Source organism: Dryas octopetala, chromosome 5 (assembly GCF_963921425.1).
Source record: "Dryas octopetala chromosome 5, drDryOcto1.1, whole genome shotgun sequence".
NCBI classification, from domain to species: Eukaryota; Viridiplantae; Streptophyta; class Magnoliopsida; order Rosales; family Rosaceae; genus Dryas; species Dryas octopetala.
The window spans coordinates 12,382,041-12,409,554 of record NC_141370.1 but is presented as its reverse complement, the minus strand read 5'-3'; the positions used below and the strand labels follow the sequence as shown (position 1 = coordinate 12,409,554).

General features: G+C 37.2%; 3 protein-coding genes across 9 annotated transcripts; 2 read left to right on the top strand and 1 right to left on the bottom strand.

The window, feature by feature from the left end:
* The first annotated feature begins 1,742 nt into the window (after positions 1 to 1,742).
* On the top strand, positions 1,743 to 14,090 carry LOC147284400 (kinesin-like protein KIN-4A). Of its 6 annotated transcripts, none has more exons than XM_086243004.1 (27): positions 1,743 to 1,967; positions 2,236 to 2,358; positions 3,699 to 3,845; positions 3,942 to 4,091; positions 4,453 to 4,706; positions 5,277 to 5,464; positions 5,551 to 5,675; positions 5,800 to 5,836; positions 6,135 to 6,226; positions 6,367 to 6,477; positions 6,583 to 6,696; positions 7,234 to 7,327; positions 7,489 to 7,622; positions 8,454 to 8,552; positions 8,634 to 8,747; positions 8,824 to 8,940; positions 9,048 to 9,128; positions 9,924 to 9,995; positions 10,296 to 10,389; positions 10,460 to 10,491; positions 10,849 to 10,946; positions 11,031 to 11,129; positions 11,292 to 11,513; positions 12,299 to 12,461; positions 12,751 to 12,906; positions 12,989 to 13,298; positions 13,648 to 14,090. In XM_086243004.1, exons 1-26 carry the CDS (start codon positions 1,965 to 1,967, stop codon positions 13,199 to 13,201), a joined length of 3,132 nt encoding a protein of 1,043 aa, XP_086099130.1. In that variant the 5' UTR covers positions 1,743 to 1,964; the 3' UTR covers positions 13,202 to 13,298; positions 13,648 to 14,090. The 6 variants fall into 6 exon arrangements, with proteins under 6 accessions (XP_086099130.1, XP_086099134.1, XP_086099133.1 ...); XM_086243008.1 differs by having other exon boundaries at positions 7,234 to 7,329; positions 7,512 to 7,622; positions 13,655 to 14,090; XM_086243007.1 differs by having other exon boundaries at positions 1,744 to 1,901; positions 13,655 to 14,090.
* A 498-nt stretch (positions 14,091 to 14,588) lies between these two features.
* LOC147284399 (putative inactive receptor kinase At5g67200) lies at positions 14,589 to 18,000 on the bottom strand. Of its 2 annotated transcripts, XR_015122270.1 has the most exons (3): positions 16,428 to 18,000; positions 15,077 to 15,754; positions 14,589 to 14,829 (listed from the first exon to the last, which is right to left on the bottom strand). XR_015122270.1 is itself a non-coding variant. In XM_086243009.1 (2 exons), exons 1-2 carry the CDS (start codon positions 17,833 to 17,835, stop codon positions 15,192 to 15,194), a joined length of 1,971 nt encoding a protein of 656 aa, XP_086099135.1. In that variant the 5' UTR covers positions 17,836 to 18,000; the 3' UTR covers positions 14,994 to 15,191. The 2 variants fall into 2 exon arrangements, 1 of the variants encoding a protein (XP_086099135.1); XM_086243009.1 differs by lacking the exon at positions 14,589 to 14,829 and having other exon boundaries at positions 14,994 to 15,754.
* Positions 18,001 to 23,456: 5,456 nt separating this feature from the next.
* On the top strand, positions 23,457 to 24,858 carry LOC147284398 (protein IRX15-LIKE-like). Its single transcript, XM_086244700.1, has one exon. The coding sequence runs from the start codon at positions 23,746 to 23,748 to the stop codon at positions 24,682 to 24,684; it is 939 nt and encodes a 312-aa protein (XP_086100826.1). The 5' UTR covers positions 23,457 to 23,745; the 3' UTR covers positions 24,685 to 24,858.
* Positions 24,859 to 27,514: the final 2,656 nt, after the last annotated feature.

The window sequence follows — 27,514 nt, the reverse complement described above, 5'->3', positions numbered from 1 at the left end:
TATTACTTATTGTAAAATAAATGAGCCTTCAAGTGTGCCATAATATATTAGGATCCCAAATAATATTTCATTATACATGTAAGTGTATTACTATTTGTAGAACATTGCTACATCCCAATTTAAGATACAAATTTGAGATATTCATCTATGTATTATCTATTTAATAAGGGCAATTTAATTCAATAACCCTTTTTAATATACAATAAGCTTTTTTGATCATTCCTTCCCAAATAAACTTTTTTGACCATTTTACATTTGTTCGGACCAAAAGACTCCTTATATATCATATGAGACCAAAAATTTGACACTTAGACCATAAATTCCACCATATGTTTCTCCTCCACCTTTTTCTCCTTCGAAACTCCGACAATCGTGTTCCAGTAGTAGCTACTTGTCGGACCACCACCTAAACTCTCCCTTCTCCACTTGCCGGCCCCACCTCCCTCACCAGCCAGCGACCCATCATCTCCTCTCTCTTTCCCGCCAGTCCAATCAAACTTGAGGCAAGGCAGAGCTCTAGCAATTGTTGTTTGAGGTGGGATTTGGCGGTGTGGTGCCTCTCTCTCTTCCCAGATATGGGTGTTTGCTCTAAGTGGGTTGGGAGGGAAGGGGAAAGAGAGAGAGAGAGAGAGAGAGAGAGAGATAGATAGATAGAGGTCGATGGGGGAGGTGGAGGATGGTGGTGGGTTGAATTTGCTGGGATGGTGGTGAGTTGTTTTGCCATGAAACAAGATTGTAGTCCAGATTCGAAAATCTAGAACCCCCTTGAACTTGAGCAACCTCTTCTTGCTCTTCCTCGTCTTCTTCAACCTTTATCTTCTTCTTCATTTTTTGATCAGCTGCGGCCGTCATTACTGTACCATCGTCGCCGGAAGAGGAGAAACAGATGGTCGAATGGTCTAGTTGTTGAATGCGAGGTCACAAGAAGAAGAGAAGCAATTGATCAAATTTATGGTCTAGTACGCTGTCGAATGTGCAGTATAAATATGATATATGAAGGGTATTTTGGTTCGAATAAATGTAAAAGGGTCAAAAAAGCTTATTTGGGATGGAATGGTCAAAAAAAGCTTATTGCATATTAAAAAGAGTCATTGAATTAAATTACCCATTTAATAAAGGTGTGATCCACCTATGTAATTTCTTAATATTATTGTAATGAGAATCAATCACCAATAAAAGATTACCATAACAATGAGCACAAATTTATAAATGATTATGTGGGTTCTTAACTTCCTATTAATTAATTCTATCTACCATAAAAAAGCTTTACTTCATTTTTTATTCACTAATCTTATTTTTCTCCTCTTTTTTGTATTCATATTTCCTCTTTCTATTCAATTAAGAAAAAATAAAACAGTTATAGAACAAAAAATAAAACAGTTATCTAACAGAACAAACTGTTGAATTTCATAGCTTCATACCCTATAACATCTTTGAAAAATTTAGACAATAATTTATCGAGAGCAAGGCCATTACACTTTGGCAACAGAGAGGAGCCACATTTATTTTTCTGTCTTTTTCTTTTTGTTTGAGCCACATTTCTTTCCTCCTTTTCATGTTTCTCTTTCAAATATAAAATACTTGTTTCAACTTTCAAGGTTTTTATGTATTTTTCTTTTATCGTTTCCATGAAAACCATGTATGTATTACAACTTGTTTCGACAGTTGGAAATACCTCCAAAACAAGTGTACGGTTGAAGACTGGAGGTTGGCTTAGAGCTTCAGGAGGGCATTTTGGGAAACAAAAATCTAGGCACAGCAAGCAAAGCAAAGCAAAGTCTTCCATCCCAACAACACCACCACCGGCATGGCCTTGCTTAATCTGTGTCTCTTGGGTCACTCAGTGAGTGAGTGAGTGAGTGAGTGAGCAGTCAAGAACAAGCAAAAGAAATGACAGCAACGTAAGCGTACAAAGCATTCTTCGTTGTTGTTGTCGTTGCAGTTATCTCTGTCTCTCTTGCCTTATGGTACTCTCTACTTTTCAAACCACTCTCAAACCCCGCCCTCCCCATTTTTCCAACCACCACTCTCTCTCTCTCTCTGTCTGTTGAAAACCCACTATCCTAAATCTCTCTCTCTTGTTGTTATATCATTTTCTTCATCCTAACCCCAACTGATCAGAAAATGAGATTAAGATTCTGACAATATTGGTTCTTTTCTTTATACCCATCTATTTGTTCATCCTTTTCTTTTGGCCCTTTTTTTCTTTTTTCAATTAAGTCTCTTTTGTGATAGTTATTAATGGAAGCATCAGAGAATTGCTGTGTCAAGGTAGCGCTTCACATTCGACCCCTTATTGGTGACGAACGCCTTCAAGGATGTAAGGAGTGTGTTACTGTTATACCCGGAAAGCCTCAGGTACTTTGCGTTTTGTGTCTAATAAGGAACTGGGATTCTTGAGCTTCAAGTATATTACTATGTTTGGAATTTGGATATCTTAGTTTTGATTTTGAGCTGAAAATTAATGAGTTACTGATGTTTCCAGATCGTGTCTCTGTTTAACCAATGGAGTTTAGTGATTTTGTGTTTGATTTATTAGTTCCCTTTTATGTGCTAGGCTTAAAGCTTAAAATAAGCCATTCTGTCCTTTGATTTTGTTACTTATTCAGACAAATATTACCATTAACTTGGTTGCTTCATTGGGGTTAACTATTTTGGTTTTTACAATCTGACATTTGGTAACATGGCTCTGCGGTTGTGTGATATAAATTTTAAAAACTGAGTACTAGCTTCTCATTTGGTCGGTGTGAATGGTATTCTGTTAGTTCAGCTGTCATTCCCTCAATCTAAGGTTAGTCATATTCGTGAACACTTTTTGATATTTTGTGTTCTGTAGTGTGTTTTTTTGGTGATCTCGATATGGGAAAGTTAAGAAATAGAAGGTGACAAATTGAAGTTTGAAGCTTTTTTCTTTGGCCATGCAGTTTGAAGCTTTAAACATGTGCAAGGGGTTTAAATTGGATGCCTAATGTAACAAATTATTCCTCCTTTTTAATTTACAACCAAAGAAACCATATATCTATTGTTTACACCATGTTAAGCAACACAGTGGAAGTTGGAATGAAAAGTTTCTTTGTTGGCAATGGTGATTTAATGATCTTATAAGATGTGCAGCTGAGTCCATGAAATATATATTGCAGGCAGATCTTTAATCAAGATTCAAAAAGCATAGAAGAATTAACACAAAAATCACACATAATCAAACCCATGCCTCTCTCTCTCTCTCTCTCGCTCTCTCTCATGCACACACACAATGTCAGTCTCCTTACTTACACCTAAAATGGGATACTATCAAATTGCCTTCATATCCCTAAACAAAGGACCCTCATAAACCGGCTTTAATACCCAAGAAGATCCTATATTTCAGCCGGGATGGGTTTGCCCAAGACTCTTTGCATATCCACTTAACACATGATCTACATACATAAGGTCCCTCCAACAGGTAAAATTCAAGACATACCACCATGATAGTATGGAGCACTCAGGAGTACGGGCATGATTTAAAATGCTTCCTATACCTCATTTTGCTAAAGTCCTTCAAAATATATGCTCATAGTATGAGGGAAAAAAGGAAACTTTATTGCACACTTCTGTTATTTTACTTTATTTTAGGTTACTATTTTGTGCAAACCTTTTGTGTTTGCAATTACTTGCTGTCTTAGTTGCTGAGAGTATGATCTTTGTTGACCATGGTGCAGATACAAATTGGCACACATTCGTTTACATTTGATCATGTCTACGGAAGCGGTGGAGCTCCATCATCTGCTATGTTTGGAGAGTGCATTTCTCCACTTATTGATGGTTTATTCCAAGGATACAATGCTACTGTACTTGCTTACGGTCAGGTAATGTCTATCCTGTACAATATAAGTTTTATGGTTGCACAAGATCTTGCATGCGGTTTCCTTTATTTTAATAGTTGACATATACATATACTGCAGACAGGATCTGGAAAGACATATACCATGGGAACTGGATCTGGGGATGGTTGCCAAACAGGGCTGATTCCTCAAGTTATGAATGCATTGTTCAACAAGATTGAAATATTGAAGCATCAAACAGAGTTCCAATTGCAAGTTTCCTTTATTGAGGTACATTCCTACTTGTCAGATATGTCCTCCGTCATGTGTTCCAAGAAAGTTTCAAAACATATGCAAAGACCAAAAAAAGAAGAAAGAAAGAAATTAAAAAATTTTGTCAACAATCTTAATCGTCTGTAGTATAAATATGACAAATCAGATGATAGGTCCCAAAATATTCAAATGTTCCTATTGTTTGAAGGGGGGAACTTGAAACTTGAAAGGGGACCTTTTGGAGAGGGGTCCAACTCAAAACAGTGATAGTATTGGCAAGTTTTTTCTATAATGACCATGTTATCTATTTCTTTCCATAGACCACTTTCTCTCCAATTTTTATTTCCATACAAAAGTTAGAAAGGGTTTGAATTTCCAGATTCTGAAGGAAGAAGTGAGGGACTTGTTGGATTCCGTATCTATGAGCAAATTGGAGACTGCAAATGGACATGCTGCGAAAGTTTATGCCCCTGGAAGGCATCCAATACAAATTCGTGAAACATCAAATGGAGCCATAACACTAGCAGGATTGAATGAAGTTTCTGTTAGTTCATTACAAGAAATGGCTGCTTGCCTGGATCAAGGATCATTAAACAGAGCAACAGGGAGTACAAATATGAACAACCAATCTAGGTAAACCCTGAATTTCAAATTTTCTCTTCTGGCTTGTAAAATTACTTTTTTCTGACTTATAAGGTCATTTTATTCACGGATAATTTTGGATTCTGGGGCATCAATCTGCACCAATCAATGCATTGTGAAGTGTTGGTTGAGGTCTATGTAACGTAGTGGTCAGAGATGTTGCATTGTTAGAGAGGGAACTTCTCTCTATCATTAATGCTGATGCTATTGAATTATATTTATTATAATTTCAAATCCAATGCCATCTTTACTTTTCAAATTTTACCAGCATCAATGAAGACTATGAATATTGTGAAAGATCAAGTTTTATAAAGAAAAGTGAGAAAAATGGTTCTCTGTAGTTATCTTCGGTCTGTGAAATATTGATATAGTCCTGTTGAATTTATATATTTTGATGATAAAGAGTTTCGTTTGCAAGAATGTATAGTGAAGTCTAAATCCCTTCAGACAAAAAAAAAAAAAAGGTAATAAATCCAAGTGCTAGAAAAGGTTGTCATTGTTACAGTTTAAGAGTGAATATAATCTAATGGCATATAATTCCCATTTGCATGTTGGAACTAGTCGGTCACATGCCATCTTCACAATCACATTAGAACAGATGCGAAAAATCCATTCAGTTTTTCCTGGGAATGACACTCCAGATGAGGATATGGGTGAAGAGTATTTTTGTGCAAAGCTCCATTTGGTAGATCTTGCTGGATCTGAGCGAGCTAAAAGAACAGGTTCTGATGGTCTTCGTCTGAAAGAAGGTTGGTCAAACTGCTTAGGAATGTAATCCTACTGTGCCTTTTAATCATAAAATAATGGAACTTGTAAATATTTACTTATTGAGCAGGTATACATATTAACAAGGGACTTCTTGCACTTGGTAATGTCATCAGTGCATTGGGGGATGAGAAAAAGCGGAAAGAGGGCATGCATGTTCCTTACAGAGACAGTAAACTCACTCGACTCTTGCAGGTTAGATAAACATAAATGCTTTGTGCCTTATGTCTGAGTTATCTCCCTGTTCTGATTTGGTTTCTTTTTTTTCTCTTCTCTTTTTGACAAGTTCTGATCTGGGTTCATTTGTGCATTTTGACAGGATTCACTTGGTGGAAACAGCAAAACTGTCATGATAGGTAATCTGTACGAGATTGTTACATTGCTGAGTGCTTTGGTCCAAGGCCACTAGTGATATAGTGTCAAATATATTTGTATTTCCCTCGCCAAAAAATTTCACTAACTGAGAGCTTTTATTCCCATTATTCTGTTTGTTCCAATACGGACATAAAATTTCCTGGTGGGAGAGATAATATTGCTTCATTTTTTTTTAAACTCCTGAACTAGATTTTCTTAGTCTTGAATTGGATTCCTCTTTGATTGAAGTTGGAGGCCTTTCATGCTTCTCTTACTTTGGTGAATTGTCTATTCTTCCAGCTTGCATCAGTCCTGCTGATATTAATGCTGAGGAAAGTCTTAACACTCTTAAATATGCAAATCGTGCTCGCAATATCCAGAACAAGCCTATTGTAAGCTTGTCAGATGACTTTTTTTTATGACTAGATTTGCTATAATTTCCTTCACACTGTTAGTTGATGGGGAGAGTTGATCTGGTCTCATATTCCATGAATTTTGGACCAACATGAGACGTTCTCATTTTGTGGTACAGGTTAATAGAGATGTAATATCCAATGAGATGCAAAAGATGCAAGAGAAGCTAAAATTATTGCAGGCAGAGCTATGTGGTCGGGGTGGAGGAACTCCAATGGTTGAAGTGCAGGTATTTAGCCTAAAATAGAAATTTTATTGATTTTAAATTAGTTGTTTATTCTGGTGGAGGAGCTCCAACGGATAACTATTTGGTTGTGTAAAATTGATTGTACAGATTCTTAAGGAAAGGATTGCTTGGCTTGAGGCTACCAATGAGGCTCTTTGTCGAGAACTTCATGAATACCGCAGCAGAACTGCTGTTGTGCAGCAGTGTGAAACAGATGCACAAGTATGTAAACGAAATTTTACTGTTTGTCTTTGATAAGCAATGTTTTTCTTCTTGAGAATAAAATCTCACATTTGGTATTTGAGAATTGAGCCTTACATCTCAATATTATAAAATCATGGGTTTCTCTACCTATTGTCACGTGGTTTTAAGTTAGATGCTTCAACTCTAACATGTTATCAGAGCCGACAATTCATCCACATGTTAGGCTCAATGTAACCACTCGTGCTCCACGACACCCAATATAAGAAGTGTTTGGTTCAATCGAACCACATGTAAAGAGGCGTGTTGAGAATATAAAAATTTTACATCGGGCCATTATAAGATTTACATCTCAACATATAAAATCCTGAGCTTCTTCACCCTTTCTCTATTGGTTTTGGGTTGGATGTTTTCACTTTAATGTATCTTTTACTTATGTAACTGGAAACTGTTGTCCTTAGCATATTATGGTTGTAATTTGACATCATATTCAATTTTGTATACCAATTTACGATATAATTGCCGGCAAGATCTTCATGATAGTTTTCCATATCTCAGGAAGGCGATGTTTGTTTTACAAAAAATGATGGACTTAAGAGGGGCTTCCAGAGTATGGACTCATCTGACTATCAAATTGGTGAAATTACGTCAGGTAAACCACTCATTTTGGTTTTATGATTTGGACCAGTTTAGAAGAACGATGTTAACTGGCCATGTTTTGGTTGGGCTCAATTTATCAGGGGTTTATTTTGGTACATAACTCATGCTTTGACTCACTAGTTTGGTCCTTTACATTTTGGGCAAATTTTTCAGGTGAAGATTCTAGGGACATTGATGAAGATTCTAGGGACATTGATGAAGTAAAAAAAGAATGGGAGCACCAAATTTTGCAAAATACTATGGATATGGAGTTGTTTGAGTTGAACAAACGTTTGGAGCAAAAAGAGGTTTTACTTTCATTTATGGTTCCATATGTAAATTAGCTCTGTAATTTAGCTTGAAGAAAAATGTAATCCAGCTAATATATCCACACACACACATATATAAAGAGAGATATTCTAATAAGGTCTTTAATTAAGCTCCTTAAATGAGGATATGTTTCTTAGCTGTTAGATCATATGGAAGATCGAAATACAGTATATACACTGCAACCATTCACAACTGATCTAATGGTTGAAAACATGTCCTCATTTAAGGACCTTATTTAAAGACCTTAGTTATTAGAGAATACTTCTATGTGCATATGTATATGACCAAATAAAGTTTGATTTTGTATAGGATTTTCATCATAACATACTAGTTTTCTAAATTTTCAATTCCAAAATATGAAAATTACTGTACTTGTTATGATAGTAATTTTGCTAATATTTCTTATATCAGAAAAGGACATAATGAATATATCACTCGGGAATACTTGCCAGAAAAGAAAAGAAAATTTTTTGGGATGCATTTTCAAAATGAGATTTTTTTTTTTGACATTTCTTAGAGCTTGCTTCTCCAAGTTCTATTTTTAATCATAATTACTGTATGGTGATTCACAAGTAAAATTTTCAGTAAACTTGCCTGACAATCTCCAAGAAAATTTAATTTGGTGGCTATGTGAAGTCATTTTCACTTCCAGTACCTTGTTTATTTTTGAATCAACTGAGCTGTCAATCAGTGTGCAGTCAACCTTCGTTAATCTTTCTGACATGTTTTAGTCTTCTAGCAATGAAAGGTTTTCTCTGGGACAGTAACTTTCCCTCTCCCCCTAAATCATAGGTTCCCCCTTTTTGCAGTCTGAGATGAAACTTTTTGGAGGGATTGACACTGAGGCACTGAAGCATCACTTTGGAAAGAAAATCATGGAACTTGAGGAAGAGAAAAGAATCGTGCAGGTAAACTTGAACATATTTGATTTGATGGTTTAATATGCTGTTAAAATCTTATTCTATGGCTGATGTTCGTAACAATCACAGCAAGAGAGAGACCATTTGTTGACTGAAGTTGAGAGCCTTGCTTCTAATTCTGACGGAAAAGGACAAAAAATGCAAGATGGGCATGCACAAAAATTAAAATTGCTCGAAACACAGGTGATGTTATGAAGTATTTAAATGTCACTGTTCTATAATTGTGCTGATGATTGGATGTTTTCTGTATGAACTTCAGATTTTAGATCTTAAGAAGAAACAAGAAAACCAGGTCCAACTTTTAAAGGAAAAACAAAAAAGTGATGAAGCGGCAAAGCGGCTGCAAGCTGAAATACAATATATCAAAACTCAGAAGGTTGGTTCTCATTTTTGTACTTCATGAAGCTCTCTAAACAATAATATAAGTTGTTTAATATCTTATAACTTCTCGATCTTTGTTGCCTGCTGGTTCTTCATCTGCAGGTTCAGTTGCAGCATAGAATAAAACAAGAAGCAGAACAATTTCGACAATGGAAGGCCTCTCGTGAGAAAGAATTGCTACAGGTGCTTTACTTTCCATAAAAAATAGTCTGGTCATCTCTAATACCTCCAAGTTCACGACAATTGGTGGATTCCCAGAAAATATTGTGGTGTTTCATTGATATCAAATGTAATATATTGCAAACTGGATATTGGAGACCTCAAGCAACTGGATATCATTGACTTTTTCAGGGAAGGGGTTAAGTTTAGAGAAAATGGTTATTGCATGCAGTGTGGGCAATCAGAAGTTTATGTTATGACATTCCCATTACATCAGAGATGTCTTATTATGTTTGAGAGAGTTGACACAGAATATGAAGACATTTCAATATTTCTAAACTTAACGTACTGTTTATAAATCTCTGTCTTGAAGCCATCAAATCTTGTTGTAAATATGAATTGCAACAATGCTTTCTTTTTGGTATCATTTTGTTGTGTACCATGTGCTTTGGACAGTTTGGTTTCTACTGGGCTGCATCTATCATTTCGTATCTTGTTACTCCTTTTTTAATGTTTCTAAGTACTCTTAAAATTTTGCAGTTGCATGCAAAATGTTGGCCCTGTGATCTTGTGGTTTTTCTTTATGCTAAAACCTGCTTCAGAAATGACAATCTTAGTTTCTTTTGGCCAATTTAGTAAATGACACCCTGGACCGTGATACCCTACTATTTTTGCTGGTCTGTTTTCCTCTCAAATTCATGATGGTTATAAAGGCTATTTTATGTTAATTGTGCTTGGAATTACTTCTTAACGTTATTTCTTTATATTCTTGGATTATTTATTGTTTTGGAATTTTGAATATGATTATCTCTCAAGCAGCTAAAGAAGGAGGGAAGGAAAAATGAGTATGAACGGCATAAACTTGCATCTTTGAATCAGCGCCAGAAAATGGTAAATATTTATATTTGGAAATGCATTCTAACAGTTGACTTTTCTCTCTCTTCCCTTAAACTCTATGCATATATGTCTGCATGCACCACATTTTATAAGTTAGTCAACTTTAAAGAATGTTATGGCTATAAAGAGCAAAGAAGCCATGTGGAGATGAATGGTTACATTAAGCTTGGATAAATTGATTTTAATAGGCTTTGAGACAAGATTTATGTTACATGTGGAGTACGGGGTAAATGACCTTTTCTCATTGATAAGATCTATTCCGAATCTCTCCAATCATTTTAATCATTCTTGCAGGTTCTTCAAAGAAAGACAGAAGAGGCGGCAACTGCTACCAAGCGGCTTAAGAAATTGTTGGAAGCTCGCAAATCTGCTTTACGTGATAACTCAGGTAATTTTTCTTTTCTGGAGGTACTTTCATTAGATAATGTCATTTCCTAATTTAGTGTTGTCTCTTTCAGTTAACTCCAATGGACATACTCAAGCTAGCCAGGTAAAGATCTGTACTTCGCTTTTCATCATAATGCGATGTTTAAATTTAATATTTGAAACATCTGTCTGTAAACTCAAAAACATGTTTATAGATTGGTTGGGATCAGGTTAGACTCAGAACGGCCTTTTCATGATGAAGGTTTTGTCAGCCCTTTTCATATCTGGAAAGAAGTTTATGTATAACCAAAGATATGCTTATTATTATTAGGATGGCTGGTTGGTTTGTATTAATAGATTGTTTAGCTTGAGTTTCTTTTGAACCCACCATGCAAACACCTAAAGGTGATTTGTGTAGTGACCTTAATGTTATCTCTGCCATAAGTTCGTATCAAAATTTCATTATGAGTTGCGTCTCCAGAGCAATGAAAGATCTTTACAACGCTGGCTTGATCATGAGCTGGATGTCATGGTGCATGTGTATGAAGTTCGATTTGAATATGAGAAGCAAAAGCAAGTGTATGTATTCCTGTTTTGCTTATGCTTTCTTTATATTGTGCAAGTAATATGCTTAGACTGGCATTAATGAGAATTATATTTCAGACGAGCCGCACTGGCAAAAGAGTTGGCCTTATTTAAACAAGCAGATCAGATTTCTTCAGAAGGACAGATTACCCAAAGAGGAAAGAGTGGAAATTCCAGGTATGTCTACTGAAAGCATTTATGTAGGCATACAAAAATACATATATGCACATGTAAACAAACAATTATGTATAAATGCATGACTGATATACAATACAATTGTCTTTTGTAATTATGATGTGATCTCCATTTGTAACATTTTTTGTCTTCCCAATCAATCAGAGTGTTATCCATGTCACTGGATGCAAGAATGGCAAGAATAGCTTCACTTGAGAACATGCTGAGCATGTCTTCAAATGCTCTCATGGTGATGGCTTCACAACTGTCAGAGGCAGAAGAAAGGGAGCGAAGCTTAAGTGGTCGTGGACGTTGGAACCAATTGCGTTCAATGGGGGACGCTAAGACCTTGCTTCAATATATATTTAATGGCACGGCAGAAGCAAGGTGCTTATACAACCTCCATAGAATCTGATAAATTAACTTTTGAAGCTACCTTGCATTCTTGAATTTAATTTCCCTTTTAATTTATGCTTTGGTAATGGGTGAAAAATAATTGGGGAGAGACTTTATCTCATGACTTCCATAAAATGTTTCATCCTCCCACCTGATCTCACTGCTGTTGTGTTCCATTGACAATCTGGGATATCATCCATTTTAATATCCAGGGTTTAGATTAGCTGGTAACAGCCATGGTTTAGATTGGTGATAGATAATGAAAAAATTTATTCTGATGATCCATGAACTCATTTATAATATAATACATGGTATATGATGTTTGGTCACATGTTTTAAGGGTTTGTAGTCCTTCCCCTTGTTTTACTGTAAGATGACCATTTCTTGTGCCTTTAGCCAGAGAATGAGTCCTACACTTGCCCTTATTCTGTCTGTTTGGTGTTTTTCTGGCTGGAAGGTTGATGTACTTATTTCCAAGCTCCCGAGCCATTTAATTATTATTTTTTTTCAAAAATGTATAGGAAAACCAAATATTTAACATATTCCTCTCAAATCAGAGGAACTTGTCTCGCTTTGATCCCCAATGTTCTTCTATAGTTTCAGTGGTTTTTTTTTTTAGACTAATTTTTGTCGAGTAAATATTACCTCTTTGCAACACCAAATAAGAAAAATAACAAATGAATAGTCAATCAAATAAGAAAAATAAAAAATGAATAGTCAAGAATTGTGATTATAATGCTTTTTGGAGTTTAATACTTGTAGCTTTGTGTCAACAGGTGCCAGTTGTGGGAGAAGAACATGGAAATTAAGGACATGCAAGATCAACTGAATGAGCTTGTAACTCTGCTTCGAAAAAGTGAAGTACAGAGGAAGGAGCTTGTGAAGGAACAAAAAGTGACCGAACAAGCTATTGCTGTTGCCTTGAGTACACCAGTTTCGGTGAGACCACCTGCTAAACATGTCGGTTCTTAATTTTTGTATTATAACTTCTTCTCGTCCTTTGCTTGGACAATCAATTTGGAAACCCTAGATTATATAGACCAGTGCAGATCAGCAAAGCTTCAAATGTTTAGTTTAAAACTCAACTTCCTAATATCTGATCAAAGTAATATTTAGTGATCTACTGATCTTTTATAAACTCCATACTATTTTGTCTTTTTTTTTCTTTTTATAAAACTGTCTACAAGTTTTGGATTATTCCTGCTTCTACTTAAATGGAAATCAACAGGGGGATTCACGCACTTCATTAAAGCACTTTGTGGATGATACGAGTGGTCCTTTGTCTCCAAAGTCACTTCCAGCACCAAAGCAACTCAAATTCACACCTGGAATAGTTAGTGGCTCAGTTCAGGAGTCAGCAGCATTTGTGAACCAGACACGAAAGGTAATTCTCTTGCTTTCATGGTGTGTCTTGGTATTGTGATTCTCCTCCTTGATTAAGAAAATAGACATCATCGTGGGTGCAGATGGTACCAATTGGGCAATTGTCTATGAAGAAACTAGCAACAGTGGGGCAAGCTGGGAAACTTTGGAGGTGGAAGAGAAGTCATCATCAGTGGCTGCTACAGTTTAAATGGAAGTGGCAGAAGCCTTGGAAACTCTCAGAATGGATCAAGCACAGCGATGAGACAATAATTAGGCCGAGGCCTCGCCCACGGGCTCAGATAGATATGATGTGATAACTTCATTTTCATTCGCTTCCTTTTATGTTGTACATACATCTGACTGCCATACATGATCCAACATATCGCTTGGTGAAAATAACAGTAACTGCAGGTAATTGTTCTTCTGTTGTTTCCAACGTTTGCCCACACTTTTTTATCATCATAAGAGAGAGATAAATCCATATTTGATTAAACCATCAATGATTAAAAAAAAGACTAATGTAAGGGAAGATTGAAGATTTAGGTTGTTATTTTTTCATATTTCATACTGTAAAATCAGTAATATTTAAGGAATCATAAATAGATTTAATTTCATGTGTGTTATTTGAACTCGATTAAATTTGTGAAAAAGATTTTGATATAAAAGAGAAACAGAATGTTTAGCTATTTCTTTCCCAAGTTGCATGAATAACTCCATGCATGAAATTATTAAACTTACATTGTTTGTTCCCTGCATGGAGGATGCAGGTGTGTTGTAAATTGGCAGGAGGAGAATGGTATGTTCCGCAGTCTTCCAGCTTAAACATGGTTGCATGAAAAGCAACCTGTCGAGCTAGCAGTCTTATGCATGAATTTTCTGTTGCATAAGAGGGCAAAATTGGAGTGCTGTCGTATCTGGTGAAAGAAGATATATGTTGATGCAAGAAATAGGTGGTTTATGTTGCCAACATATGATGGTGATTTGGTTTCATAATTTTCTTCTTGTACATTGTCATTAGTCACATGAAAGAGTACCTTCTTTCTGCCAGGTTTTGTGTGTATATATCATCCCCCAATTCCAATGTGTTTTTTTACTCATACCAACTAAGTTTGGCAGAAAATGGCAATGACATGTAATATTTCTTGTTGGAGAGTTCCCATTTGTACCCATGTTCTCTTTGTTATGATATGACAATTTTACTCAGATGAATTAAGTTGGACTTGGCTAGATATTTGGCAGATAGTTTCAAAATATTTTATCAGCAGACTATTATAGGGTATAGTCTTAAGTAAATAGGAGGTCATTTTGCTCCTTGCCCTGCCTGTTCTTCAAGTTCTACTTGCCTGACAATAAAAACCAACATGAATGCTAAAGTGCAGTAGCCCTAAACAAACCTCATACTTAAACATATCAATTCAGTGTTGGCAAGTCCTGATGTTTCTGTTGTGATTGGTCTATATATGAACCATTAATATTTCATATACTAATATTAAAAGCCATGGAGTAAGAAGTTTTATTTAAAAAAAAAAAAAAAAAAAAACCTATGCAGGCATACCATTATTAAATAGATGGACTGATGGATGTTTGCAAAAATCTGTAATTAGATTGGAATCAAATTATATAGTAATTGAATACCAACACATTACTTGACTTATCAGAGATAGAGACTCGTTGCAAAAAGTTTACTAGTCACATGAAAATTTTACTCTTAAGAATCGTCAAACAGTTCAGCTTATCACTCCATCACAGCTGCCTTCATTAAGTAATGCAGAGATACCCTACAATGGTCCCTGACAAGACATCCATCACTCCCATCTATGCTGGCAGTGGCACTACCCAGCCACCAACACTGGCATCTTCACTGACACTCTGACAGTAACACCATCTACATTGCACCAACATTGTTGTGTACTAAATAGCAAAGACCTTTTTCCCAAAAGTCCTAGAAAGAAAAATACAAAACATAAACATGAGTTCCTCTCTGGTATAGTGTTTGTATAGCATACGAACATATCTAATTCAAAAATCTATACCCTAATGGTGAAAAGGTAAACCATCAACATCTGAAAGGTCAAAAATATCCGCATATCATGCGGAGGGCTGTCATTGAAGAATTTTCGTCATAAGCATTTATATAGATCATTATACAAGAATTCTTCAAGCTTGGCCTATAAATGAGCTGTTCAAACCTAGTAAACTTTTATCTCAGGAAACCCTCGAGGAGATACATGTATTGACAGTTGACACTGCATGCCTCCTGCCTTGATTTCCTTCTTTGAATCCAATAAAGCAAAATTCAGACCCCTACTTTGAAAAACCAACGCTTGCATTATCCTCTGTCATCACACTCTCTTTAATCTCCTGTATCAGCTTCAACACTTGCCACATTGCTGGTCTCTGTTCCGGAGATGTCAAACTACATATACAAGCAACCTCAGTGAGCATTCCAAGTTGATTATCATCCCCAACATCATCATCCCTCATTGCCCTGACCCAATCGGGCACGTCCGTGGGCACGAGCAATGGATGTTGGGACGGGTGTTTGCCCGTCAAAAGCTCCAGCAGGAGGATGCCAAAGGCGTAGACATCGGATTTGGAAGTGCCCCGGCGACTGGACTTGCGGGTCTCAGGAGCTCTATAGCCTGCAGAATCAGGATCTTCATTGGCAGGAGAGTCTGCAAAGAGGGCAAGGCCATAGTCTGTTAGACAGGCCTCGAAGTCGCCTCCGAGGAGGACATTGGAGGACTTGAGATTGCCATGGATTAACGTTGATGTTTGGTGAATGTAAGCAAGGCCTTGAGCTACATCTTCAGCAATCTTCAAGCATGATGTCCAGTGAAGAGGCTTTGCTCTAGTTGATCTAGAACCTATTCACACATAATTGCAGTGTTGTTAGCTATAATTTCAGTTTTGTTGCTTTTGTTCCTCACAGTAATTAAGCAAATAAGTTCACCAAATGTAACATTTCAAAAATATTTATCATGCAATAAAATTATTTTGGACCAAATCTCTAATACAACAACCAACACCCACCACTTTACAGATAGGTCTCACCCATATGCGATCCATGTAACATTATGATTATTGATCCATGACTTGATTATTTAAGGCCAAAATTGATCGAATTTGAACCGTTCTGGTGTGCGGTTTGAGGCCAAAATCCAAACAATTCAGATCATGTTCACCCCTAAATGTAACATAACATGTAACATTATGGCTAGTGGTCCATGCAACTTACTATCTACAATTCTACATGTAGTATGCAACGCTATGATTCGTGGCCCATGCAATTTATCATCTACATGGTCAAACTTTGAACCGTAAAGCACAAGAGGCCAAGCCGTGATTGTCGGCATTGGGACACGTTCGCACTTAAAAGACCCGAAAGCAAGACCAGTACCTACGCCACTACCACAGTACCACGAACATGATATTCCCACACAACCACATGCCAATACAAAGAAAAAACAAGAAAGCAATGCATTGCATTGCATTGCATATATAGTTACTGTTTTACGGTTTTACGGTTTTACCACTTACCGTGAATGAGATTGAGGAGACTCCCATTGGGTTGGTAATCATAGATCACCAGCCTCTCCCCCTTGGCCTGAAAATAAGCTCTGACCGGAACCAAATACGGGTGGCGCAACCCGCCCACCGCATCCATATGTTGCTCGAACACTTGCTTGCTCGTAATCGCAGTCTTACTCGCGTCCAGCCTCTTCACCGTCACGATCAGCTGGTTGTCCAGCACCGCCTTGTACGTCGTCCCGATGCTTCCTCTCCCCAGCAACTCCGCCGAGGCTGTCATCAGCTGCTCCAGGCTGTACAATTGGGTCTCCCCGAAACAAAACACCAAATTCCCGCTTTTCGGAACCACTCTCTGATCATGCCGACCCTCTTCTTCTTCAACTTCAACCGTCTTTACTAGTTTGGGATATTCTTGTGCCTCCCTCTCGTCTTCACCTTGGGTTTCGATTCTTGGATTCGTGTGGGTGGTTTCGATGGAGGTCAATGCGGATGGTTTTGGGGGTCTTTCGTTGGTTTTTCGGGTTCTGGCTACTGCCAAGAGGCATAAGAGAGCGGCGATGAGCAGCGAGACCCCAATCGAGACCCCGAGAATGAGACCGGTTTTCTTGTGCTTTTGCGGGGATGGCGGAGACAGGACCACTCCCTGTGACTGTGCGCTCTCCACCAACGGCTGTGATTGCGGAGAGCTGGTATTATGAGATTCGAAGAACGGGGCGTGTGAGCTGCAGGCCTTGTTCAGAATCTCCCCGCAGAGCCCGGGATTGAACTGAAACGACGACGTCTGGAAGCGCGAGAGAGTGGGGGTGACGGGAATAGGTCCGGTGAAGTTGTTGGAGGAAACGTTGAGGACGGAGAGGAAGGACTGGTTGAAAGGCGGGAGGGTGCCGTTGAAGCGGTTGAACTCGAGGCGGAGAGAGTTGAGGCGGTCGAGAGCGTTGAGTTGAACCGGAAGCCGACCGGTGAAGTTGTTGTAGGAAAGATCGAGGGCGCGGAGGCGGTGGAGGGTAAAAATGGAAGGCGGGAAGGTTCCGGAGAAGGAGTTGTGGTTGAGATTGAGAGTTTTGAGATTTAGGAGGGCGGAGAGGTGAGGGAGGGGGCCGGAGAGCGAGTTGTTGGGGAGGGCGAGGACTCGGAGCTGGTCGAGGCGAGTCAGGGTGTTGGGGGCGAAGAGGCCGCGGAGGGCGAAGCTTGGGAGAGCGAAGCGGACCACGCGGCCTTGGACGCACTTCACGCCCTGCCATTGGCAGTAGTCGAAAGGCTCGTTGAGGGCGTAGAGGAGCTTGTTGTTCAGGTCGGCTTCGGATTTGAAGGAGAGGAGGGCCACGGCGTCGCTGGACGGTTGGGATTGGGCCACGGAGACTGCGGTGCCGATGAGGAGGAAGAGAACAAGTGAGACGAGTATGGAAGTTATGGGCATGGTGAGTGGTTTTGTCTTGTGGGCTACTTCATTTGTGTGCTTGGTTTTTGAGGTTGGAGTGTGGAGTGTGAAGCAGCTGGCTCTGTTTGTGTTGCGGAGCAGCTGGCTCTGTGTCTATGTCGTCTCTGAGACGTCACGTGAAGGTGGGGGATGGGGAATGGGAATATTGTTGTTTATCTTCGGGTTTTGGTCCCTTCAGTTGGGAACTGTTTCATTGTTTTTCTACGATTTTTTGCCTCTTTGGCGCGTGATTTTGCGGACCTTCTTTATTTCTATTTCACTAATAATTTGTTTCTAAATTACCAAAAGGATGAAGTACTTCTAATTACAAAATTGTAAGGTTCCTAACAAGAAATCCATCTAAAAAAACATTTAAGTCAAGGTGCATCTGCAGCTTTTTTGAGATGCAAATGCATTTGGTTTTGGATATGCATTTGAAGCTAATTGTGGAGTTTGAGCTTGCATATATAGTTTTTAGAATGCAGCTTTTAGAATGCAGCTGTACATATTTAGGTTGTAAATATAAAAATGTTCAGTAAAAATATTATTCTAGAAGTTATGTATTGGGCCAATGAGATTATGAGTTAAGCTTCTTTCTCATTTTAGCTTTCTAGATAAAATACCCTTAAAGTTAAGAATCAAGGTAGTTGATGAGATAGGTTAATTAGAAATTAAAGCTGTAGAATTGCCCTCCTATACCTAAGTTTGATTCTCTCCCTCCTCAAATTAAGAGTTAAAGCAAACTAAAATACTTTAAATCTTTTTATATTGAAGAATACTTTTAAATTTTATAGAAAATTAAGATTAAATTTTAAATATCAATAATTTTTCAGCAAAGTATAAAGACAATAAGTTTTTTTAGTTTAAGTACTAATCTAAAATAAAATATTTTGAATTAGGTTATAAATTGGTTTGCTATATAGTTGTGACTGTTTCAAATTTATAAAAATTCAAATTTTATAAGAATTTAATGCTTTTAATTTATACTTGAGGGATGAAGTCTTTTAATTCATAAGTCTTTTAATTCTTTTCCCTGTTCTGATTCTTGCTCCTGCTCTGTAATCTTGCCCCTGTCAGCCATGGCTATAACTAAGATCTAAGCTTCATTCATGAGGTCAAGATTTTTCATCAAACTCAGCCTTTTTGAGTTCATGGGGTCAAATGACTCAATTGTAGATCCGCCACTGATAATTTGTAATATATTTTTTTCTCCCTTAATATTTCCTTATTATCAATTTATCATTTCATCATTACTCCATTGATTTCTTTCATTTTAATGATTTCATTCCACTTCCCTCGTAAAAAAATTGATTTCAGTCCACCAAACAACGTTGTAAACCTCAGAGCGACAGTGGGGAAGTGATGGAGATTGCACCACACGCGACCTAAGGTGCCTGGTGTTGGAACCCCCCTTATCATGCCTTGACTGAAAGAGAAAGATTGTTTGACCTTTCTGTAACGCCGTTTATAAGTCAAACAATCTTTCATAGCTTTTTTTATACTTTCTACTCTCTCTTTTCTGCCGCTTAGAATTTTTATATTTTTAAATTACATTCTTCTCAGTTCTCAGTTCTCAGTTCTCAGTTCTCACAAATAAATGATAATTTAGACCCTTTTCCTTTTGTGACTCTTCAAAAGAGAAGAAAAAACATGTGTCACAAATCACAATTTATATGTAAACCCATCACGGTGTACGGGTGTAGCCGTGTAGGCACGCTTAATAGCTATTAGTTAATACATCGGAGATTGAATAAATATTATTGATTAAACAAATAGGATTGAATAATATTATATTCATGCTGACTCAAAAAAAAGGAATAATTTATATACATTTTTTTGGAAGAACAATATTATTTACATGAAATATAGTACAAAAGTGTCATATGCATTGTAGATTGGACAATATTATATAGAATGCCAGTTTGCAACGTTATTCGATTGAAACTTAGTCAGATACAATGATTAATATATTTAGGCTGTTTTCCTCAGAATTTTAACTATTGTTGAGGTTGAATTATCTATCAATTCATTCAGATTTCAATCAATCCAAATAGTAAAATTTATTACTTAAGTTGGGAGAAACGTAATAGGGTATATACCGTATATGAGTATATCACATATATGCATAGTGAATTAAAGTTTTCAATTAGTTTGCTACACTTTAGAGTTTAGGGGTTAGGATTTGATAAAAAAAATTAACTCATACATAAAAGGCATATGTTTATGAGATTTGGGTTGGAAGAGGTGTTCCTTCAGGAGATAGAGGCAAGCACTGTTCTAAATTTTATCCTGAATTTAAAACAAGAGATCTTGAGTTGAAATCTCTACAATTCCATCCTCCCAATATAAAAATTGAATTTCACATGCTGTATTTTAATGGTGGAGATCGAGTGACTTACATTCGAGGTAGAGTGTTAATTATTGTTGCTCACATTCTAATGGTTTAAGCTATAAGTATAGTGGGCAAACAAACAAATTTTTGTCACTGGTGAACTCATCAAATTCTGGGCCCCAAGCTTGTTAGGAGTGAGTAGTGCTGACTAGTAAGCAAGTAGACTTGCATTACTGGTAAGTCCTCTCCTTTGGCTTTAGGCTTGGTTTTATGATGTAGGGGCGGGCCATGGAACTACATTGATGTGAGCTTAATTTAAGTGCACGTCAAGGCTTGTTCAAGTTCAATTCAAGTTTATCAGATGGTTTCATTAAAGTCATGCCAAAATCAAAGTGTGAGTACTTCAAATCAAGCATGTAATCAAATCACATTGATTATTGGAAACCAATTAAGCAATCAAGAGTGGCCTATTTGTGTCGGGTCGATCACTAAAAAGCCACTAAAAATTATCATGGACTTGATCAAACCTGTTCCAAGTCAAAATACTTGTGGGGCACTGTGGAAGTGAGTGGTAGTGCTCTCTTCATCATTCTAGCTAAGATAGCATCTTCTTTTCATGCATCTTTTTTTTTTGGGAAAAGGGGCATTCATCTGCCTCATATTTCTTATATATATGGCATGGCCTAATATATGTGTCATCCTTGTTAAAAAAGAGGGTTGTTCTGCTTTCTTTTTCCTTTGCACCATTTCAAAGACCCAAAGCAAATGATTTTTTTCTTTTTCTTTTTTACCTTAAAGGCTTAAAGAGATCATGGACTGCATGAAATTTAATATTATAAACAATTAACCATGAGCAAAAAGAGTTTATCCTTATGTCAGTGGCACAAAAGTATAGCAAGGGATACATAAAGGATCAACCAAATTGGGAGGTGCATGAAATGCAAAAGCATGTAAGTAGGAAGCTTAAAGTCAGTAGTGTTGAGTGTTTAGTTGTCAAACAAGTGGAAGTGAGAAAAGTGACGGATCCAGAAATTTTATCACAGGGGTCCATAGTGTAAATGTGAGAGTTGGTCGCAAGCGGGTGGGGGCTGGCCGGCGGTGACTTGTAGGCAGGGGGCCAGAGGCAGATGGGGCTGGGTAAAGGGTTAGGGTTTGAGAAAATGTGAATTGAGGATAAATAGTGAACACCCATTAGATTCCTGTTTGTTTTTTTACTCAGTTTTTTTTTTTTTTTTTAATTCGTGGTTTCAAAACAACATCGTTTTGAGTCAGACTTAAAAAAAAAAAAAAAAAAAAAAAAAAAAAAAAAAAAGTCAAGAACGCCTCACAACCATTCACACATTTCGTCGAACAGGTTGTGGGCGTGCTTGCAGGTGGTCATTTTGGAGGGTCAACCCGGCGAGTTTGGCAAGGCTTTTCCGGCGGGCGAGTGGTCAAGCGACCACCCTTGTAGAGGGAGCAACATTCTGCATTAATGTGAGATTACTGTTACATAGTTACAGTGACTAACCTAATAATTCTTGTAAGATATGAAGTTTGAGAATTAGCTAGGATTATATTTCTAGACCATATATCCTGGACTTGGTTCATCAGCAACTTCTAGATGGTGTGAGCCTGTGAGGAGGTGAGAGGATAAGAATTGGAGTTGGTTTCTGATAGCTAGACAAAGGGTATGTCTAAAGTTTAGTTTAGTTTTATAGTGGTTTTCTGTAATGTTCAAATTGTTGTCTTTTTTTGTGTGTGAAAGACTGATAGTGCACCTACTTCAAGGCTTGAAGGAAACATTCAATTGTTGATGCTAGAAGATAAGCACAGACTATGTATGCACTTATATGACACTGGTAGGAAAAATTCAAGAGAAAAATTCTGAAAAAATGCACTGTGGGGGCAGCATATGAGGTGGTGATGATGAATCAATCGAGAGCTAGCACAAAAAGAAAAACCTTTATTCAATTTTCCATACATCTCATTTGCTATCTTGTACATTGAAGATACAGACACTGATTTGTTTGGTATTGTTAGTTACAGCTTCTAGGCATCTTCACCAACTTTATATACAGATTTGATATAAACAAACTCTTTTACTTAATCGGTTCTGTATAGGGATGGCAAAATCCCCGCCCCCGAAAATTCCCGTGAGGACCCGCCCCGATTAAGCGGGTATGGTAATACTATCCCTGTCGCCGCCCCGCCCCGTATACCCGTTTAATAAAAATATTATATTATATAATTATATTTTAATTTATTTTCTTAATTTTTGTTGCATGTCTTTAAAATTTAATAGTGTTATCTTTATAATTTAGTGTTATTGTAATATAATATGATGAATTTTAATGTATTTCATCTATTATATTATATATTTATATTAATTTGATATATTATTAATAAAAAAATTATTTTTAAAAAAATAATAGGGCCCCGAATACCCCCTATGGGGACCCTATTACCCGGCGGGAGTGGGTATGATATTGGCAAACCCGCCCCGTTGCCATCCCTACTTCTGTACTAAGAACAAAGAGTTAATTAAATATACCAATTACCCGAAGAGTTATGACAGAGAAATTCAATCTAACAATTACAATTACAATATACTATAGTCTAGCTAACATTTATTGGCTATATATTATACCCTTGGACAGAGGAAGATCACTAGCCACCCATATGTAGTACTTAATATATAACTACAACAATATTGGACAATTGGTATATTGTCAACTTCATAATGAGCTCCGAAGTCTCATTTATTTGGTAGACATAAGCACAAGACAGGAATATTATACTAAAACATGTGTATTCATTAGAATCTAATTTCAGGTGAGTAGTCACTTCAAGGGCAGCTACTTGTTTGAGAAAATATGCATATTTAAAGAGGTTACTTGAGATGTGAAGTTGAATTGAATAAGGAAAAGCGACTTGAGGCTTGTAATTAGTTATGAGGTCGCTCCCAATTAAGCTGCTATGGCATCATCTATCTACCTTCTCCTCACCAACCACCATTGTTTTCTCCTCCTCCTCCTCCCACCCCACAATTTCATATTGGGTCAGTTTTACAGCACGCATTTCACAAACACTAAAAAAACATATACACAAATATAATAAAGGATAATGAATGTCCACTCAATTGCATGCAAAACAAATCACCAACCAAATAGCAATTATAATTAAACAATTCATTTTTCAATAATTTGATTTATAAAATGCTAATTAAGAGAGAGATTGTGACTAATGACCATTTGGTCTAGTGGATGGCAACCAGTCACTTATTTGTCGGTAATGAAGGTTTTGATTTCAAATATTATGAATGAAAATTGATTAATAAAAAAATAAAAAAAGAGAGTAATTGTGAGGTCACCCTCAGTTTCTTCACTTACAATATTGCTTCAATGTTCTGCTTGCTTAGTCAGTCAAACACATTCTTTAAATCAAACCCTTTTGCAATATTCTCATCAGAATTACTTGAAACAAATCTTAAAAAGAGAAAACAGAGAGAGGGAGAGAAAGAGAGCTAGACTCACCTTCTTGCACAGCTCTCTGAGACTGAACCTCTCTCTGTCTCTCTCTGTGATCTCAATCCAAAGATGAAGAACAACAACAGCAACACAAAGCTGATTCTTCTCCACCCCTACATCCAAAAACAAGGAACCTCCAACCGCCTTTGGCTTCTAGCCTTCATGTCATTCTTCACACTCGCTTTCCTTCTCACACTCATTTACACAAGCGGGTTATACTCAAAAAACACCACCACCACCACCACTGTCGCCGCCGCCACGGTAACTGTCACTACCAGCAACTCCCAACTGCCCACCACCGTGATCAACACGCTCCTCCACTACGCGGCGAAATCCAACGACACGTTCAAAATGTCGTACGCCGAAATCAAGCCCATCTCGGACGTGCTCCGAAAATGCTCCTCCCCTTGCAACCTCCTGGTTTTCGGGCTGACCCACGAGACCCTTTTGTGGAAAGCCCTCAACCACAACGGCCGGACGGTGTTCATCGACGAGAACCGCTACTACGCCGCCTACATCGAAGAAAAACACCCTGAAATCGACGCCTACGATGTCCAGTACACCACGAAATCTCGCGAGATGCACGAGCTCATAGCCACAGCCAAGGAGCAAATCCGAAACGAGTGCCGGCCGGTTCAGAATCTCTTGTTCTCGGAATGCAAGCTGGGGATCAACGACCTGCCCAACCACGTGTACGAGGTAGATTGGGACGTGATTCTTATCGACGGGCCGAGAGGGGACTGGCCCGACGCGCCGGGTCGGATTTCGCCCATATTCACTTCCGGGGTGCTGGCGAGGAGCAAAAAAGGCGGGAACGGGAAGACCCATGTGTTCGTTCATGATTTCAGGAGAGAGGTGGAGAGGGTTTGTGGGGATGAGTTTCTGTGCAGGGAGAATTTGGTGGAGGTGAGTGAGATGCTTGGCCACTATGTCCTTGAGAAAATGGATGAGAATAGCTTCCACTTCTGTCGCAACACTACTTCTTCTTCTTCTTCGTCTTCTTCTTAGTCATTCTGGGCATCAATCAATCAATTTATAGTAATAATCATCATCACTGTAATCAAAGATTCATCCATCACATTGTGCCATTGGGGTAAAAGGCGGGTGTAATGTGTATATTTAACGTCATTCTGCATTTTAGAACTTCTTTTTCTTCTGTTTTTTGTTTTTCTTTTTCGTGGATGGGATGTAAAAATAATTCATTTTTGGAAATTAATGCAAAATTGCAAGCTGAAATTCCATTGAATTCTTGGGTTTGTAAACTTTGTACAATTTGTGCTGGATGAGAAAGTGTCATTCGATTCCATTTGTACATTTATTATGGAAAAGAAAAACACATTGGTGCAAGTTTTTTTCCAATTCGCATGCAACATTGGTGTTGATACTTAGACAAAGCAAACATGAATTCGGTTCTGAGAATCCAAAGTCCCGGCCGGCAGGTATTTAGTGGACTGGATAAGAGGATCGAATTGGATATAAGATATTCCAATCCATTGTTTGTTCCAAACACAAGGAACGAATAATTAGTTAAAAGCTCTCCAACTACCGTGAGATTATAATCCTAAAAACTTGGTGTTTTTTTTTTTGGTTTCTCCTTTTCTATTCCTTCTCTCCTTATAGGTTGCTCCAAATCCAATCTAAACCAATCGGTCCAATTCAAATTTGATTAGTTTTGATGATTTCGGGAGACTAGATTGGATTGTTCAATTTAAAATTTGTGTGCGTTAAGAAAATTAATATTGTATTTATGTGTGATTATTATGTTGGTAGATTGTGGGGCTGGGTTTAATTACCGAAATACCTAAAAATACTGATACCGTACTTGCTCTGATATCGAAAAATACCGAACTATAAACCCTATAACTTATTAACTTATATGTTTTTAAATTTATATAATACATTTCTATATAAAACTAATTAAAATATCATAAACCCTAATATTATACTAAATTATAAATCCTATATAGTATATGTATATGATATCTCATACTAAATTACAAATTTCTATACCCTAATAGTCTAATACTATAAATTTATACTTCATAGATTCATAGTTGGTAACTTAGAGTTTGATATATAGTATATAGTATAATACTATAATATGATATAATATGGTATAGTATAGTATAATATGATAATATTAGTAATTTAATTAGTATATTGTATAATATGATATAATATAAAAAACATATGTAATAAAAATAAAAAACTCCAAACCCCAAAGTCCAAACCCCAATTGAAATTTGAAACCCCAAAATACCCTAAACCCCAAAATCCAAACCCCAAACTAAACCCCAAAATACCCTCCCTCCCCACCTTTCAATATGGACTATGGAGTTATGGACCATTTATGATTTATGTAATTACCTCAATCATAAATGTATAATATGGTATAATATATTAATATGGTATAATATATTAATATGGTATTAGCCATTTAGTCTAACGGCCCTATTAGGTATATGACCTATAGCCTATACTCTAAGGTTTAAGATATGATATAAATTAAAAAACGTATAAACTATTAAGTTATTAACTATATACTATAAATTATTAAAAACATATGTAATAAAAATAAAAAACTCCAAACCCCACCCAAACCCCAAAGTCCAAACCACAAAGTCCAAACCCCAAGAAACCCCAAAATACCTTAATCTTAAATTCCTAATGTTAAATAATAAATGAATTAAAAAAAAATTTAAACAAAACAACATGTATTGTTTTTTTTTTTTTTTTTTTTCACTCTATCTATCTCTCTCTTTGTGCGAATTAAGATCCCAATTTCCCAACCAGGCAACCACTCCACCACCATCAATCCAGCATCTCCGAGTCTTCAACCACCACCACCACCACTATCTTAGACTCCGAAAAGGCCCCACCAGTGCACCACCATCGCCTCCCTCTCTCCCTTTCTTTATGTCTCACCAGTCCATCGTCACCTCTCTCTCTTTGTCTCACTGTCACCTCTTTTTGTCTCACCAGTCCACCATCTTAGCTAATAGCTACCGTTCTTGGGTTTTCTGATTTAGGGGTTTTTTGGGTTTCAAACTTTCAATTTATTGGGGTTTTGATTTAGGGGATTGTGGTCTCTCTGATAATTCTGATTTATGCCAAAGGTGCTTCCTTGGTTGCTTACTCTGTTTCTGGGTAAGTTTTTTGTCTCTATGTTGATTTTGATTCTTGGTAATCTCTCTCTGTCTAACTTTCAAGTCTCTCTCTCCATCTTTATCTCTCTGTCTCGCTTTCTCCATCTCGTTGTCTCTCTCTGTCTCGCTCTCTCCATCTCCATCTCTTTGTCTCGCTGTCTCTCTCAAGTTTCGGCAAGCCCAGTACTGTGCCAATGCCGCTCTTCTCCAACCGCAACCAAAAATTGCGGTTACTGCAAACCGTCGGCACAGTATCGGTGACAAAAATAAGAGTTTCGACCCCTAGCGGTCGGCATGTGGTATCAAGGTTTTGGTACGGTTTCCGTACCGAAACCACCCCTAATAGTTTGTGTTCATATTGTGTCATTTCGTATTTGCATTAAATATTACTTAATTTAAACTTGATTAATACAATTTATCGTATTAAATAACTTAATACTAATTCAACTCGTTTATTAATTGTATACTATTGGAGTTCACTCATATGTATATATATATATATATACACACACAAATGATATCTCGCTCACTAGAGAGTGAGAAATTTCACGCTCACTTAACCATCTACCAACCACATAGCGAAGAATTTTATAATCGGAACAGTCCATTTCTTAGGTCCCTTCTTAAGGATCGTCCCTGTAAAAAATCAGCCAAATCCGTAATTATTTGGTCTTCCAAATTGTGCAGACAAA